Source organism: Oryza sativa, chromosome 7 (genome assembly GCF_034140825.1).
Source record: "Oryza sativa Japonica Group chromosome 7, ASM3414082v1".
NCBI classification, from domain to species: domain Eukaryota; kingdom Viridiplantae; phylum Streptophyta; class Magnoliopsida; order Poales; family Poaceae; genus Oryza; species Oryza sativa.
Window position 1 is genome coordinate 4,265,821 of NC_089041.1, and position 18,655 is coordinate 4,284,475.

At 43.2% G+C, this 18,655-nt stretch overlaps 1 protein-coding gene across 1 annotated transcript; it reads left to right on the forward strand.

Moving 5' to 3' along the window:
• Positions 1–10,343: 10,343 nt before the first annotated feature.
• LOC107275522 (uncharacterized) lies at positions 10,344–16,757 on the forward strand. Its single transcript, XM_015790391.2, has 2 exons — positions 10,344–10,601; positions 14,637–16,757. The coding sequence occupies exon 2, from the start codon at positions 14,665–14,667 to the stop codon at positions 16,549–16,551; it is 1,887 nt and encodes a 628-aa protein (XP_015645877.1). The 5' UTR covers positions 10,344–10,601; positions 14,637–14,664; the 3' UTR covers positions 16,552–16,757.
• Positions 16,758–18,655: the final 1,898 nt, after the last annotated feature.

Below are 18,655 nucleotides of genomic sequence, written 5' to 3' on the forward strand. Positions count from 1 at the left end.
CTCATGCCCGGATGAGTACCAAAATACCAGCAAAAACATCTTCAATTTTTATAATAACAGAGATTAGACCTATGCATTAGTTTCCAGATCACCTATATGCATTTCACATCTTTAAATATATCAGACGGCCAACTAAAGAGACTAGCTTTCTCAAATGCACGGTTCTTTATGAAGATATACAAGGAAACCCTACATGTAATGTGATTTGAGGCTAGCTTTCTCCAATGAACGGTTCTTTATGAAGGTATACAAGGACTTAACCCTATATGTAATGTGATTTGATTTCAAATTATTTTTGTTTAATAGATATTCATCAACAAATAGGAAGAACATCATACTTCATGGGCATACCAGTGATTGACTTACTGAAATCACTATCATGTCATAAACTCATCCAGATGGCACACACACTGAAAATGTGACCCAAACTTCTCCAAGGGTTGAATATTACCATCAGCATTAATATTATAGTGATATAAATTGTTTTCCGCGGTCCGATTTGTACCATGATGAAAGACATACCACACAAATTTAATAAATGATTCTAAAATACGATGATAGCTAACACACATTAGTTGTGTTTCAATCTGGCCCCGTCGTGCTAATTTTTTTGTCGTGTTTCAATCTGGCCCTGTCGTGCTAACTTTTTTTGTCGTAGCTTCTCCTCTTCCTCCTCTAATAATAATTTACTAAACTTTTAAAACCGTAACGTATTTAACATACTAGGACTTAATTAAAGTAAGTAGAGAGATAAAGTAAGAAACTAACAAAGTATAAGTAGAGGGATCAAAGTAGGACATTGAGAAACAAGTTAGAACTCGAGTATTTGTAGACTTAACTACTTGAGGTTAAAATATAATGTTTTCATTTTGTTATCAGCTTGTTATACTGTATATATTAATCTAACATTGATTGTGCAGTGCACAAATAAAATCTCCCTCAACTGTTAAATGGGGGCTAATTTATCTTCCTTGATGGTTGTTTAGATTAAATTTTCGATACATTGATTTGGTTATCATTTTATATGGTGGCCACATAGCGTTTACATATTATTACCGTAAGTTAAAAGATATCCATGTAGTTATTTTAATTAATCTAAAAGTAGACCATACCGCTTTCAAAAGTGTTTCTTCTCATTAAAAAACTTAAAAAAAACAAAAGAATCAACAGTGCATTAATCCTCTTCCCCCTTAAAAAAATTATTCATGCCTCTTAAAAACTATGTCCTAAAATATATCTCTAAAAAATATAAAAACCTAATACATCATAAAAAATCATTTTAGAAATAAACTAAATCATATTTTTATATCTAGATCCCATTGTAATGCATAGCCATTTAACTATTAAATTGTGAACCGCAACACACTTGAATAGTATACATAGTGCACTATGATCATTGGATTCATAACAATTGTTAATCTCTAATTTATCCATAAAAAATATCATTTTATATCGTTCAACATTATTAATCTTTATAGCATTCTAAATTATGTTTAGCAAAAATATGTTTCCAGTTGTTAAAAAACTAGTCAAATACCTTATATAAATAAAATATCATTAACAAAGATAATATTGATTATTTATTGATGTAGAAACATAGATAATATATATTACAGAGCGCACACACACATGAGCAGCTGCTAGAAACTCCCCCAAACAGACCCTTTCGTATGAGCCCTCACCGGCGGATCCTGATCCCCTTCATGCTTCCTTAATGGCCCCACCTCCTATACTTCCCCCTCCCCTTCTTTGGCTCGCCTCCATCTGCAACATCGGGCTCCTCCGCCTCGGTCTCTGCCTAGCGGCGCAGGGGGCTCGCCCTCAACCAGTCGCTCGACCACACCGCTGTGGCAAGCCTGGAAGCAGCAGAGGGAGGCGGGTCTTCGTTGATAACATGGTAAGGAGGAGGTGGAGGTGGATGTGGATGGAAGGAGTAGGGGGGAGGAAGCTTGACATGCAAACCCTACATTTTTTTTACTTGCAATTGGCATGTTAACTCTACAACTTTTCTTTTATTTTTTAGAGAATTGCTACGTAAGCCCCATGTGTGGACCAATTACTCACGATAAAGGCATGCAAGCACCATATAGGACAAAGCACCATCAAAACTATTGAAGGAAACAAAATGAACCGGTTTTATTACTTGAGGAAGTCACACTATCTATAATTGGGGATGCAAACTTCGGCCAATAGTTTTGGGAGGTAAAATATATTTCTTTCATTGATTTTTTTCAGCCAATTCGGTTAAAGGCACCCTTATTTTATTTATTTTCTTTTTGTTGTTTTTGCAAATCTCCTTGTTTTTATTTTAATTATGGAAACATATATATTACACCTCAACTATCTTGTTTATCTATAACTAGGGATGAAAACGGATCGGATACGGACGGAAACTAGCTTTATCATATTCGTTTTCATATTTTTTTTCGGAATCGGAATCGGAATCGAAAACTCGGATACGGAAATGAAATCGAATATTATCGAATACAGATACAGAGCGAATACGAGACGGAACGAATACGGTAGCGGATATTTACCGGTATATAAAAAACCCCTCAAATTGAGTTTCTTGATCAAGGAAGAGATATCGCTTATTATTTTAGTTCAACATCTCCAACATTTGTATCGTCAATTTTATAGACGGTCCCACAACCCTATGTGAGAATCGATTTTCATGGCTATTCCTCTTAGAGATCCATATGCAAATATGATTATCATTTTCTATTCCCAAGACCTTTTACTAGATGTATAACTTACTTACCATTGTATAAATTGGAGATGTTATTTATTTTACTTTACATCTTCAAAACTTGTAATGTTTGTTTTATACTTTAAATGCTTTCAAATACAAATGTTATAAACTACAAAGTGGTAGATCCCGTTGAGCTCTATAACTTTGATATGGAACACATCTCCATCAGATGTCGTTTGAATTGTAGATATGAGATTTTATAAAAATTAATATGGTATATTATAATGAATATTTAGACTCATTAAATGACCTCAAATAATAAAATAGTCAATAAGAAAATTGTAGGTCTCATCAAGCTCTACAATGTTGATATAAAGTTTGTCTCCATCTGATTCCGTATGAAAAAGTTATGTATATATACATGTTTTTTCTAAACTTTGCTCAATGTCTGCGGATATCCGAAAAAAAATCCGGATAGTTTCCGACCGTTTTCCGATTCCGACGGATAGTACCCTTACTGTATTCGTTTTCGTTTCCGAGAAAAAAAAATCCGAATTCGTTTCCGAATCCGAGAATTTCCGGATAGTTCCGACCGAAACTATCCGAATCCGAAAAATGGTCCGGACGGATGGAAACTATCCGAACCACTTTCACCCCTATCTATAACAACTTTCAACTCCCATACTATATATTATTTAACTTGCTATCACTACTTTAAAAATAATTTTTCATGGCGGCCAAAATAGGTTTTCATAAGTAGCCAGTGGAACCGCCAGAGACCAAAGGCCAATGATAATACAATATTTTCATTGGTGTTCGCCAACCGCCAACGCCGATCCATTTTCATTGGTGGTTTTCGTAAGGTAGCCACCTACGAAAATAAATTTGCACAGGCGGCTATATTATATCGTCCGCCTGCGATAATCTAGCCAGCACTAAAAAAATGACGGAGCGACGTCGCTCCGTCTGCCTCCATTAGCGCCAAGAATCCCAAAATCCGCAGAAATTATTCCCAAATCCTCATTCCCTAATTTCCATCACAGTTAACAAATCCACAAATCATCACAATTTATAGTCATGAATTTCCATTCACATGTTTTCAACTGTATCAATTCCCATCTCCAAATAAACTAACCAGATAGGATCGTCAATTCATCATCGCTCCCGGTCATCGTCGCTGTCGCTGAGAGACGAATACCAAACACTAGTTGAGCACCGCCACCGCACAACGGATCTGGGAGAGGGGAGGGGGTTGGAGGAGCCGCCTGGAACCTTCTCGAGGACCAGCCGTCATCATCGTTGCCGTGGCAACCATCGTCATCGTCGTGGCAGCCGTCGTCGGATCCACCTTCCGGCCACGGGTCCGCCGCCAACGCCCCTCCCTGCCGCCGGATCCACCTCCTCCACCGCAACCACCCCTCTCCTTTGCCTCCTGCAGGCCGAATCTGTCATCCTCCCCGCCGCCCGCAGCCCAACCCTCCCCGCACCGCCGCAGCTCCCCTTGCCGCCGCCACCACCCACGATTGAGGGAGAGTTGGGAGGGGAAGGGAGAGGAGAGGTGGTCGGTGTATCTCGGAGGTAGGGAGAGGTGGGAGAGATGCGGCGGAGAGGAAATGGACGACTTGGACGTAGTCTCCACGTGATTTATGCCTCCCACAATTTTTTTATGGTGATCGCTCATAGACCCCGCCAGTAAAATCGATTTTTACTAGCGGGGTGCTCATAAGACATTTTTATTAGCGGGGCTAGGTTTTTAGTATCTCCTGTGATTTTTACAAGTGAGGTTTTTTAGATCCATTAGTAAAAATAAAACCCTTGTATCACGAAAATAAATCGTTTTTTAAGTAGTGTATGTATAGCTAGCTAATTAAGGAGTCACTTTCCTCGCTTCTTGCTAGCTGGGGACCGGTCTGCCATTTTCTCTGGTCAGTTTTTAGATTTTTATTTGGCATTTTTAGGAGTTTTGCGTGAGGTAGATTAGGGTTTATCGTTTAATATTCTTATGGAGGTAGATTTGTTTAGAATCTTTTGTCTCTCTTACCTATTTGTCGATTGCCACTACATTTACGAGGTCCTCAATGAAGATCCATCCATGAAAGTTTGTTTGTTGGTTGCCGATGATCCAATTGACAGAACAGGGTTTAAGGCCTAGACCATCAATTTGTTTGGTGATGCTGTCTTATAGGTTTGTCAAATGATCGAATATGGGGGTAGATACTTGTTCAAATACTCTTCCATTCTTCTTTATATATATCACGTCAGTTAGTTCATATATTTAGGGATGGAGGTAATATCTTTTACGCATACCCGAAGTCTCGGTGAATTGATGCGTTATGTCTGAACACGTCTAGCTACTCATGACTTTTACTTGACTTTTACTAGGATGTTACTAGGGCCCTATTTAGATCCCACCCCAAAATTTTACGCCCTGTCACATCGAACGTTTAAACACTTGTATAAAGTATTAAATATAGGCTTAAAAAAGTTGCACATATTACGACTAATTTGCGAGACGAATCTTTTGAGCCTAATTGCTTCATAATTTGACAATGTGGTGCTACAGCAAACATTTGCTAATGACGGATTAATTAGGCTTAATAAATTCATCTCGTGGTTTACTGACGGATTCTGTAATTAGTTTTTTTTACTAGTGCCCGAACACCCCATACAACACCCTATATAATATCTGATGTGACACGCCAAAACTTTACATCGCTGGATCTAAAACCCCCTAGATACGGATCATCTTTGTGCTGGCAAGTACTTTTTTTTTCTTATAACAAAGGGCTTGTTTAGTTGGTGAAATGAAAATTTTTGGATGTTACATCGGACGTTTGACCAGATATCGGAATGGGGTTTTGGTCAAGAATGAAAAAACTAATTTCATAACTCGTCTAGAAACCGCATGACGAATTTTTTGAGCCTAATTAAACCGTCATTAGCACATGTGGGTTACTGAGATTCGTCTCGCGATTTACATGCAAAGTGTGTAATTAGTTTTTCTTTTTATCTATATTTAATGCTCTATACATGTGTCCAAATATTTGATGTGATGTTTTTGCGAAAAGTTTTTGGGGGAACTAAACAGGGTGGAGTTTATTTTTTTTCACTACATTTGGTGGAGTTTTTTTTTTCCGTTATAACAAATTTGTTCAAACTAGTGCGGTTTTCAACTATTTGGCACATTTTATTTGACGCTGATGGGAGTCGAGAGTCAGCAAACAAAATGAAATTAAAAAAAAAATCCGTGTCCTATCTCATACTCCTACCTTTCTTCTAGACTTGATCACCGCATGCTAGCCAACTCAACTACATACAAGTCGACTACCAAGTCACCCGGTATTTGAAACGTATTCCAAGTAGTTGTGTATAGTACGCATCGTGAACCTTTTAGATAAACCCCTAATGAAATTGGAGTGCCAAGTGCCAACTTTCTGACCATCACGAGGTGTACTTAATAACCATAAAATTTCTCCAGTTCTTTTCTTGCAAAAATAATCACCTCCTTTTTCATATTTTACTTGGCGCGCGCGGGGTATCATATTCTCTGGTTAAATAGGACTCCCTCCGTTTCTAAATATTTGACACCGTTGACTTTTTAGCACTTATTTGACCATTCGTCTTATTCAAAAACTTTTGCGAAATATGCAAAACTATGTGTATACATATAAGTATATTTAACCATAAATTAAATGATAGGAAAATAATTAATAATTACTTAAATTTTTTTAAATAAGACGACCGGTCAAACATATTTTAAAAAGCCAACAGCGTTAAATATTTAGAAATGGAGGGAGTAGAAAATTTCGCGCGCGAGTATTTAACCCTGAACGTCTGGCGCCGCGCCGCCAGCCACCGTTGACGACACACCGACGCCGGCCTTTGCTCTGCAGCCAATCTTCGCACCTTCTTGGTCTCTTCGTCGTCATCGCCGCCGGAGGAAGGCGAGCAGCAGCGTCGTCGCCCCGACGAGGCCAACGTACAGGGTCGCGGTTTCTTGGCTTTTCTTTTTTAAAACTTACTTTTGAATAACGGGGTTTCGATCTTGGTTTGATTTTGAGCGCTGATTTGGGGCTCTACAACTAGACCCATAGATCTTCACAGGCCGACCCAATTTTTGGCTGTGATTACCTGTCTGCATAGTTGTGTGAGGAGGGGTCCGGTTTCCGACCACATGCGAGACTGCAAAGATCCATTTTCGCGGACGAACAACTTAAAAGGGTCGTCTGCGATAATGTTTTTAATTTTGTAGGCGAACCTTAAGCCGTCCACTTGTAAAAAAACTAATTTTTATAGGTGAACCGCTAGGAGTGCCACCTGCCAAAATCGCCGATGGAACAACTCCCTAAAAAAATCTATGTCGTCCCCGTGTAATTCTTATCCCAATATAATAACTCTATCGACTACCCCAACCTTAGATATCCTCTCCCTCTCAAAGTGCGCAGCGGCGGCTCAGTGCTGAGAGGAGGAGCAGCGGCAGTGAGGTAGGGGTGCCAGCGGCAGGAGCTCGGCTCCTCCCTCCCCTCTTCTTCTCCTCCCCGCTTCTCCCCTCCAATCCTGGCAACAGCGGTGGCTCGGTGATGAGAGGAGGAGCGGCGGCAGCGATGACGATGGCGAACGCCACTCTTCCCCCACTCCCAGCAACGGTGGCCGGTGGGTGCTACTTTCTTGGCCTCTCTCCTGTCTCTACCTCTCCCTTTCTCTCTCGATCTCTCCAGTCTCTACTCTGCCACTGAAGCGCAGCAGCCAGCGGGGCGTGGGAGTAGAGCAGCTGGCTGGGCACGGGATCCGCCGTCGCCGCGAAGGAGTTGGGGGTGGCGCGGTGGAGGGCAACCACGATGACGGACGACCAAATCCAGCAAAGACAGGAGGTGGTGGATCCGGCCGTGGCGGATCCAGTGGTGGCTGTGGCATCCGTGATGACGATGATGACCTTGACGGCGATGGCATCCATGACCACAACCTGCTTGCTGCGACGATGGCTGGCGGCGGTGGGCGACCTTGGCCCGGGTGGATCCAGCAGGCTTTGGACGGTTGTGATCAAGTTGTGGCGGATCTGGCTAGGGTTTCGATTTTAGGAATTTTTATTTTTTTTAACAAATTTTTCTTTTCACAGTCACCCTAATTTTCGCATGTGGTTGCTACCTGCATGTAAAAATTTGATTTTCGCAGACATCTGAGTGTAGGCAGTGCTACTACAAAACACCTGATAGGTTACGGCTCATAGGTGCCGGTTTAGAAATATGGTACCTATTTACAGTTTCCCACCTCTATCAGACAAAAATCCAAGATAAAAACCGACATATAGTATATGTGTTGGTTTTTTTATACTATAATTGCCAGTTCTAGATAAAAAATAATACCTATACTATAATTGCCAGTTCTCGCTTGCGGGACGAGAGATTGTTTTAGCCACCTTCCCACTCCTGCCATTATCCATTCGCCCGTTCTCTCTCTCGCCTACGCCTTCCTCTCTTTTTCTTCTCTCACCTGTGCCGTTTCCTCTCCTTTAGCTCTCTGTCTTCTTTTCGTCTCTCCCCAGCTTTTCCTCTCCACCGGAGCCTCTCCCTGGCGGCTCGCCTTGCCACGGCCGACGCCCAGTAGCTAGCGGCCAGCGGATTCATCGGCGACGGCAAGGGCGGTGGTACGGATGCCAGATCCGGCAGGCTTGAGCTTGAGGGCCTCTGGATCTGCCCCCCCCCTCCCCGTGCGGCGCCCTCTAGTAGATCCGTGGTGGCGATGGCGGTGGGCTGTAGCATTCCCTCAACGTCGTCAAGTGCACGGGCGACGATTTTTGCTGATTTGTGGATGTTTTTGTCGTTGATTTTGTGTATGTTCACGATTTTGTGATGACAATCGATCAGTGTGGCGATCTAATTTTGATTTGGGGATTTGGGGCAACGGGTAGCAACTCGATGCATCGACTTGAATCGAGCCGATTTTTTTTTTTTTGCCTAGCGAGCGCCTCGAAGGTGCTGGTTGCGAAACCAACACCAATGGCTCGGAGTCATCTGTGCCGCGTCTGTTGTGTCGGTGCCCCCATGTGTTTTTCCAACCGGCACCGATGACACTTTCTGTAGTAGGGCAGGTTATCCACCCGCCTGCGAAAATCGATTTTGACCGCATGGAAAAAATCGATTCCATAGTAGTGAACTATACTATTAGATATGGTGCATCTTTGTGCTGGCAAGGTTGTTTTTCTTATAGCAAAGCTGTAATCTTTTCCGATCCTAAGTATAATAATTCACTCTTTTATGTATTTGGCACCTTTCATCCATTTGACGCTGATGGGAGTCAAAGACAGCAAACGAAATAAATAAAAGCTGAGCCCTACCCTACCTTCTCTTCTTCCTCTCGGTTCCGGCTTCATAATCATACTCCTCTTCCTCTCTCTAGCCGGCTGCGTGGCGGTGGGTAATTCCTATTGAGTATTCGTGGGTGGGTTTAGTCTCTCTTGTATGCTATAGCCTACTTCTCTATTTTAAAAAAGGGATAATTACATTCTTGCACCTACTTTAAAAAGCAATTGTGTTGAATCTATCATGAAAAGACATATATGCCCATGCAAATTTATCTTACTTATCTGAAAACTTTGTGGTTTTGGCCATGTTTTGGTATCAAGCTTTTTGGTAGCATTTTGACAACAAGGGTTTATATGATTTGCATGAATTCTGAAATGCGAACTTTGAGTATTGGCTTCCAATGAGCCAATAAATCTCCCAATCACAATTGGTGATGCATTTTTTTCCAAATTTCACTAGTACTCCTAATTAAAAAGAATATATCAGATATACTAAGGCTGTGTTCGGGAGGAGGGGTTGGGAACCCCTCCTCTCCGGCACGCAAAACGAAGCTAGTATTATTGCATGATTAATTAAGTATTAACTAATTTTTTTTGAAATACGGATTAATATGATTTTTTTTAAAAACAACTTTCATATAGAAAGTTTTTGCATAAATTACACCGTTTAGTAGTTTGAAAAGTGCGTGCGCAGAAAACGAGAGAGGGGGTTGGGAAAATGGGGGAAAGAACACAACCTAAGCAATGGTTGGTAACTGTCTAACAACACCAGTACTCCCTCTGTCCTATAAAAAACGTTTATGTCCAGATTCATTTTATTGGAAAACGTCACATCATGTCCTAGGTTAGCACTCAAAGTTTATCCCGTTCCCATTTTTAACACTTCTATCAATTCTCATATCATTTTCCGTCCGCTTTGATTGCTATTGACTCAAACACGCACACGATATAACATTTCTACCCCTCATTGCCATGCATTCTACGAGTACTTTTTAAGGTTGATTCCATAAAAATTGTTTTCTTTTTGGGAGGAAGTACTAAAGTACGGAACCATGATCGAGTACCAACTACCAAGTCACTGAGTATTTGAAAGGTATTCCAAGTTGTATCGTCAGGAATCTCTTGAACAAACCCCTATTGAAATCCGAGGCCTAACAACTCTCTCACGATCACGAGGCCAGGCCCATAAAATCTGCACGGTTCAATTCGTTTCCTTAAAAAAATCACCTCCTTTTTCGTATTTTCTTCTGACTCAAGTCAACAGTAGAAAACTCTTGGCGCGCGAATATACTACATAATTAACCTCAGACGTCCGCCTCGCAACGACACCTTTTCGCCCTGCAGATGAGATCGCTCTTCGTGTCTCGGTCCTCGATCGCCCAATCGAATCCGCTGCAACTTCAAGCAGCCACTGCCCACTGATCCACTCGAGCGGATCATATCGTCCGGAGCTCTAGCTAGCCTCATTATTGCCGCCGTCGAAGTGGCTGAGGCAAAGAGCCACCGCCGCCGGCTGCCGGAGCGGCTCGCCGGAGAGGAGGAAGGCGATCGAGCGAGGAGAGACTGCAGCAGCAGCGTCGACGACTAAACGAGGCCAACACGGACAGGGTGGGTTTCGTTTCTTGGCCTTTTATTTTTCTTTTATTTTTTTTGGTTTTCAAGATATAATGGGGTTTTTCTTGGCTTGATTTGAGGTGGTCGCCGTTCTTGAGCTGATTTGTCAGGATTTTTGACTGGTTTGGGAATTGGGATGTAGGGATTCGAGATTTTGTGGTTTTCTTAGGAGGGTAGTGCGGCTCTGCCCCCTTCCTTTGGGGTCTTCTTGGGAGGGTAGTGTAGCTCTGCCCCTTTCCCGCTGACTGGAGTTGCGTTTGGCCGTTGAAGTAGTCTCTTTGTTTTTCTGCTTTCTTTTTGTTTGTGTTTTTTTCTTCCTTCCCATGGCATAAGCCGGTTTGGCTAATTGCTTGTATAAACAAACTCTTATTTCTTTTAATATATTGACGTGCAATTCTTTTGCGCGTTCGTGAAAAAAAAAGATTTTGTGGTTTTGTGGACAAAGTTTGGATCTTTGTTTCTTTCGTAATATTTGTTGCTGCCTCAGATTACCCCTTTGTTGATAATTGGATTTCATTTAACTTGTTGTTTCTCCATCCTAAAATATAGTAAAACACAACCATCACTAACACGATAGACCAATAAAATTTATTGTGACCCCCTTCCCCCCTCCTCCCCAACCCAAAATCACCCTAACAAATATAATGCATGCATCAATGGGTTAGAAATCACGAGTGTAAGAGACACGGTATCTAGGTACCCAATGTTATGCCTTTGGGCCATGTTACACAAGATGGGCCAGGTGGCCTAAAGCCCATGCAGTGTGGTGGATCAAAGGTAAGGTGTAAATCTTATTCCATGTAAATAGGATTTTTAGAAAACAAATTTAGAAAAGGGAGAGGTGGTTGTTAATTGCATATATGCATCTGCGCCTTGTATTTTGAAACATGAAACAAAGTAGTGTTCTGTATTTTGTAATTGAAGATTTCCAAAGATCATTTCAGCAGTAGTAATGCATGATTTTCAAAACTTCTTTTCTTCCCGGACTGCCATGTCAACACCGTCAAAACCACGTTTACAGATGCGACGTTCGGGTATTTATAACAATTTTTAATAATAGCACACTAATAGAGTTACTCGCTCTGTCCACAAATAAGTGGTCCTAATACAAGATGTAACATATTCCAGTAATACAAATTTAGACAGACTGTCTAGATTTGTAGTACTAAGATATGTCACATCATATAATAGGTGTATTTATTTTGGAACGGAGAAATCACCAACTACCAGTAGTAAAATTTGCTGACATACGAGAGGGATAGGTGAGGAGAGAGAAATATCAATGTTAAGCTTAATATCATCTTTTAGCCCATGATAAAAGTAAGTTTTATAGCATGAAGGTGGGAAAAAGGAAGGATGGATAATATAAGAAAAATATTTAAGCGACTATTGTCTCAACCATTATAAGGTACACCCTTCGTTTCATATTTGTTTTGACTTTTTCTTAGTCAAACTTTTTTTAAGTTTGATTAAGTTTGTAAGAAAATATAGTAACATCTTCAACACAAAATAAATATATTTAATGTTAAATGTAGCAAAACTAATTTGGTATTGTGGATGTTACTAAATTTTTTACACACTTAGTTAAACCTAAATAAATTTGACTAAAAAAAGCCAAACGATTTATGGATGATGTGTATTGTCTCAAAGCCTCGTGGAGGCTCAAAGTATTGTGCATGCCTTTATCAAGGCGATATATATTTAGAAATTTTTTTCGTCAAATTTTGTTTAAATTCCACTGGGTTCGTCTATGACTGCTCGATTATATATTACAGTTATCTAGAAAACCGTCAGGGCCGGAGAGGTTTTCGATAACAAATTACATTCTTAAACCATAAACAAATTCACCTTAATTCGTTTGAACCTAAGGATAAATTGGAACGGTTTTAGAAATGGAAGGGTGGATAATGTCCAGTAGAACAGTTGAGGGATTCTTTTTCTACAAGCGTGCGGATAGTTTAGGCATAATATGGATCTGTTCATTTAATTTTCTAATTGGACTATGTTTGGCAGCGGCACAAGGAAAAAAACTCACTCGTTTTCTTCAATATGTATTTTTGCAAAATCTTCGGTGACATGAGGAAGGGGGAGAATAGGGGAAAGAGAGAGGAGGCTGACGTGGCCACGCTGACATATGGGGTTCACGTGGGTCCCACGCTGACTTAGCCACCACGTAGGATAAAATCGGGGTCAAAACCACTGAATAGGGGTGAAAACGGTACGGAAACTTTCCGGATTGCATACTTATTTTCGAAAACGGAATCTGTCGGTCGGAATTTTTTCGGAATTTTTCGGAAACGGAAACAAATTCGGAAATATTTTCTCGGAAACAGAATCGGAAATGATAAGGGCGGTTTCCGTCGGAACTCGGAATCGGTCGGAAACTTTCCGAAAATTTTCTCGAAATTTTCAAATATTTTCTCGGAATTACCAGAAATTTTGTGACTAAAATACCCTGGATTCTTTTTTTAAGCACTAAATAGTGAATACCATGGTGTTTGGCTGGTATTTTTTAAAAAAATATTTGTTATGCAAATCTAAAATTACATAAGAATATTTTTTCCTACATTGGGATTATTCAACAACATTACTCTTTTAAACATAGATAATTTATTCAATTGGATTTATCAGTTTGAGGGGTTTTTTATTCCGATAAATTTTCGTTACCGTATTCGCGCCGGTTTGTTTTCGCTCCGTTTTCGGTTTCGATAATATTCGATTCTGTTTTCGTATCCGGGGTTTCCGATTCCGATTCCCAAAAAAATATGAAAACGAAAACGATAAAGATGGTTTCCGTCCGTTTTCGTACCGTTTTCACCCCTACCACTGAAGGACCTATTGTGACCGGTTTTGATTAGTTAAGGGACGTCAGATATCTGGTTTTGTGATTGGGGGACGATTTTGTAACTTGATGACAAGTTGAGGGACCTTCGGTGTACTTTTTCCCTAATAGGTTGACAAATTTCTTTCCCCTTTGTTCCTGTCCCAAATATAGATGGCCAAAAGGCTAGGGACCCGATGGCTCGGCCCAGGAACGGCATGACCCGACTGGTGTGGGGCCCGTGCTAGACCAACCCGACTGTTGGGCCGTGCCTGGGCCTCTGCCTCAGCATGGTCCAATGATCAGGTAGGAAAAATAGACTTATTTGAGCCATATAAGGCATGACCAAAGAGATGAGCGATGCAAAATAGACTTATTCCATCCATATAAAACACAGCTCAAAGAGATAAGGAAGGCAAAATAGACTTACTCCAAGGAGGAGCACGGGGGATTTCGTGCCTCCGGACCGGCCAGCACAGCCTGGGTCTTATTGGGCCATGCCTAAGCCATTGGTGTAGTTCGTGGGCAGGCCCGACCCGGCCCAGTGTGTAGGTCGGGCCGTGCTGGCCCGACTGATCTTGGGCTCAGGCCTGGTCGTGCCCGGGCCAGACCGGGCGGCCCATTTGACCATCTATAGACCCAAACTATATGAGATTCTTATATACCTTTTGTTTTTAGATCGAAGCAATGGTTTCTATGGGTTTCTTCCTACAGTTAGGATTCGTAATTCTTCTAGAAATATAATATGGAGTAATTATAATTACCATGGTAAAAATTGTCACAAACTATGGGGCATTGATTATGTTCCCTTTTTTTTTTTTACTTTTGTGTTACCTGGAAGATGTCCATGCGTAAACACACACCACTATATACGCAGGCACATGCTACAAGAGATAGAATGTTTTGTAACAGTTGATTCTTTTGTTGTTACAAGTTTTTTGTGCCAAATTAAGTTTCATAGCCATGGACCTCACACGTCATGCTCTTATTCCCCTGGGGGCTAAGGCAAGATGGAGTAAACAAATTCTTGGCCACATCTTAGCGAACATTAGCAAGGTGGTGTCACAATGTAAATTCTTATTGAAATTGCATATGTGTAGTGCAGCCAGTGCTTCTCCGACTGTTTTCTTTCTTGAACATGCATAAAGCTAAAACAACTTTATCTCACAAAAAAAGTGCTAATCTATATAACTAATTGTATACAACAGGTGGCTTGGTGTCAATAATATTTATGCGATGAAGAATTTGGTGGAACTATATTATGAGAGGGAAATCCAGCTGTTTGTCCTCGTCAGCTTCGCACTCCAAGTGTTCCTCTTTTTCACTGGCAGCCTTCGGCGGCGCAGCACCAACATATTCCTCAGTGTTTCTATTTGGACAGCTTATTTAGGAGCAGATTGGGTAGCAGTTTATGCTCTTGGCAACCTCTCAGGAGTACAGGAGAGCATCATATCAAGGAGAAGTCAGCTGCCACTGTCTTTTTTTTGGGCACCGTTTTTCCTCATCCATCTCGGTGGTCAGGACACAATCACTGCTTTTGCCATGGAGGACAATGACTTGTGGCTGAGGCATTTCTTGAATTTGGTCGTGCAAGTAGTCCTCGCCGTGTACGTTTTCTGGAAGTCAGCTAGAAGGCAGAGTGCGGAGCTTATAGTTTCGGGTGTGTTCGTGTTCATCGTTGGAGTTATCAAGTATGGAGAAAGGACATGGTCACTCAAGTGTGGGAGCTCAAAAAGCCTTGAGAGCTCACCTGGGCATCACTACAAGCAACGGTTTCCGGAACTAAGAGACTCTGATTGCGACTATCGAAATATGGTTTCCAATGCTCTATGTTCAATGTTCAATGTCCTCAATGTCTTTGCAGCGCGCAACTTGTTCGGTTATAGCTTCCCAAGTGTTGGTCCAGATGATACTCAAGTCGACGCCAAAAAAATGTTCAAGTTGGTGGAGCTTGAGCTCGCCATGATGTACGATGACCTCTACACAAAGGCTCTTGTGCTGAGAACAAGGACAGGCATTATACTCCGATGCATCTCTCACGCATGCTCCTTCGTTGCTTTTGCACTCTTCCTTGCGAGTGATAAAGATCGGTACATTGGAGTTGATATTGCAATTACGTATTCACTGTTTATCGGAGGCTTTTTCCTAGATTTTTGTGCGATGTTTATTGTCATAACATCTCCATGGACTTGGGTCTGGTTGAAGGCTGCACAGAAGAGAGACTGGCTAGCCAACTTGTCCTGGTTCCTCTTTTCCAGTGATATTGGGTGGCCCGAGAGAAGGCCACTGTGGTCTAGTTCCATTGGACAGTACAGCTTACTCAGCTGGGACTCTGGATCAGACCAACCAACAAGATCATGCAACCAGAAAGTGATGGCTCTGGTGAGAAGATCGGCGAGGTTAGTCGGCGTTGGAAAGAAAAAATTGTTTTGGATGAGCAAGCTGCTGGACACTAAGTTCCTAGAGGTAGATGAGAAGACGATGGAGTTTGTGGTGGAGGGGATCAATCGCATCCGCGACGAATTCTCCGATGTCGCGTCCCGGGCATGGCCAAAGCTTGGCCCATTCCTCGAAACCATAAGAGTTCATTTCACCGCGGACTTTGGTGCTGCCATTGTCGTGATTCACTCATTCACAGAGGAGTACCTGATGAATGCTGCTGCTGCAGCAGAAGAAGAAGAAGAAGAAGCAGGTCAGGGAGGAGAAGCAAATGATATGATGGAGGTGTGCCGGAAGCTGTCCAACTACATGATGTACCTCTTGGTGAACCACCCTTCCATGCTGCCGCTCAACGTCAGCTCCGAGGCTACGCTGGCTGAGGCTGCGCAGCTGATGAAGGTGGTGAGAGGGCGAGCACTGGAGGAGATGGTGGATCCATGCGACGAAACGTTGAGGGAGATGGTGGACATGTGGACGAGGCTCCTCATCTACACCGCCGGCAAGTCCCGGGGGCCGATGCACGCGGCGGAGCTGGCCTGTGGAGGGGAGCTCATCACCTTCGTCTGGCTGCTCATGGTCAAGGCCGGCCTCGGGGATTCCGAGGCGAAAAGGATCCTCATTGCAAATTCTGCTTGCGCCGACACTAATACGAAGGAAGCCTATGCCTTTTATTTCGCTTCGTGACGTGTATCTATGTAATAACCATGAGCCGCCGGTCAGACCGACCAAACACCTACGGTGTCAGACCGGCTCCGTGAAGGAATAACAGTTATTTCCAAATTTTAGTAATGTTTTTCTATTTTGAATATGATATATGTGTTGAATTTGGATGTTAACACCGTCATTCCTGTATTCAAATCTTTGGATTCACAAATGTACATTATTCCTGATTTAATTGAGGCATGTAGCTTGGCAGTGAATGCCCATGATGGGCTTGCAAAGGCATCTGCCATTTGTCCAGAGATATAGCACGATCTAATAACTGACTCCCTGGACAAGCTTCCCTTGAGATGTGCTTCTATGCTCTCCCACTAAAAAAAAAGCATGGATTTCAAAGAAGACGAGAGGCTAAGATTAGAAGGTGCTTAACCGTCTGAAAATCAATTAGAAAGGGTACTTTCGTCCATGGAGAGAATTAATCTCGCATCTGATGTTGGCTCCTTCGGCGCCGGAGGCCAATACGCTACTACAGCTACTCGATCATTGCCCAGATCATGAATGCAGAACAGAAGATAACTGGAAGAAAAATTAACAACGAATAGGATCATCGATGGTATAGCTTGATGGAGCATTCAACCTGATATATCCATCTCACAGTTCCTACTCTTCGTCTGAATGCGGTTGCACACTTGCACTGGATGGCCATGAAAGAAAAAGGTTCTCTAGGACAGCCAATTGACGCAACCCCCTAAAAAGACGCTCCACGTCGCCCACGCGCAGGCAGCTCGTGGCGAACCCTAGCTGCCAGCCGCCCCCTCCCCTCCTCATCTCTTCGTCTCGCCACCGCATTGGAGTGCGCCGCTGGGAGAATCGGGCGGCAAGCGAGGATGACAGTGGCGGGGCTAAACCTCGGTGACATTCCGCCTCCGGCGTGGGGGAGGAGGCGCGGAGCTTGGAAGCTAGAGGACGACGACGGCTTATCTGGCGTGAGGCAGCGGATTCGGCACCGCCCCAACCGGATCCGGTCCCCACATAGCCAGATTCAACGTCCCTACTTGGATCTGGCCGGGGAGCAACCGAAGTGGGTGGTGGCGTGCGGGGACAATCTGCGGCGAGAGGTTGTGGACGACGTGGTGAGGCTGGAGGCCATGGACAGCACGGCGGGAGGCAGTGGTCGGTGCGGCGAAACCGGTGGTGTCAACAACAACAGGACGATGTGGGCGGTGCCGATGGTAACAAGAGGCTGGCACGGTGGCACCAGCGGCTGCAGGGAAGCAGTGAAGGAGCGACAGAGCTGGCGGCTGCGCGGGGATGGAGCCAACGGCAGTGGGAAGCTGGCACGAGTGGCCAGTAGTGGAGGTGTCGGCGACGCTGGGACAAGAGCGGCCAGCAAGCACGACATGGAGGCTCGCACCTGATGAGTGCGGCGTAGAGGCGACGGGGCTAGTAGGAGCGGTGTGGTGGAGAGGCCGCCTGGGCAGCAAAGACGGCAGCGATGTGACCAGGTAGCTCGTTGTGGACGACACAGGCAACCGGGCCAAGGCAGCGATGATGTTAGTGCCATGAGGTCGGCGTTGATGACTGCAGTTAGTTCCTCTCCAAGCGTTTGCCCCCTTGCAGATGGCCACGTTGGGTGGGCTAGTGCGGGGGAGAGGGGATCCATCCTTCTCTCTCACCCTCTCTCTCTCCAACCTGTCCACGTGGATGGATCTGGAGTGCGTCGGAGGCTGAGATCCTGCTTTGATGGCTAGCCGACAGCGAGGTGTTGGTGCAGTGGCTGCGTGTTGAAGGGATTTGGCTGGTGGTGGCTGCTGAACCTAATAGGCACTCAATGACGCGGGAGTGTTGTCCAATCCCATCTTTTTTTTCATCTCTTTTTTTTTGGGTTTGTGTGGAGGTTACCCCTTGTATTGCATGAGGGGTGGCTCACCTTCTCTTTTCTCACTTATTTCTTCTACCTCATCATTCAATTCTATATATGTGACATTTTCAGGTGCAACACATCAAGTATTATAGTACTTGCCCTAACACGTAGGTGCTTTGCTACCATCCTCACTCCTCATATGCCTCCCTAGGGTGTGTTTGGTAGTACAGGTTTCCAACCGGGAACAATACGCGCGAAAAATGG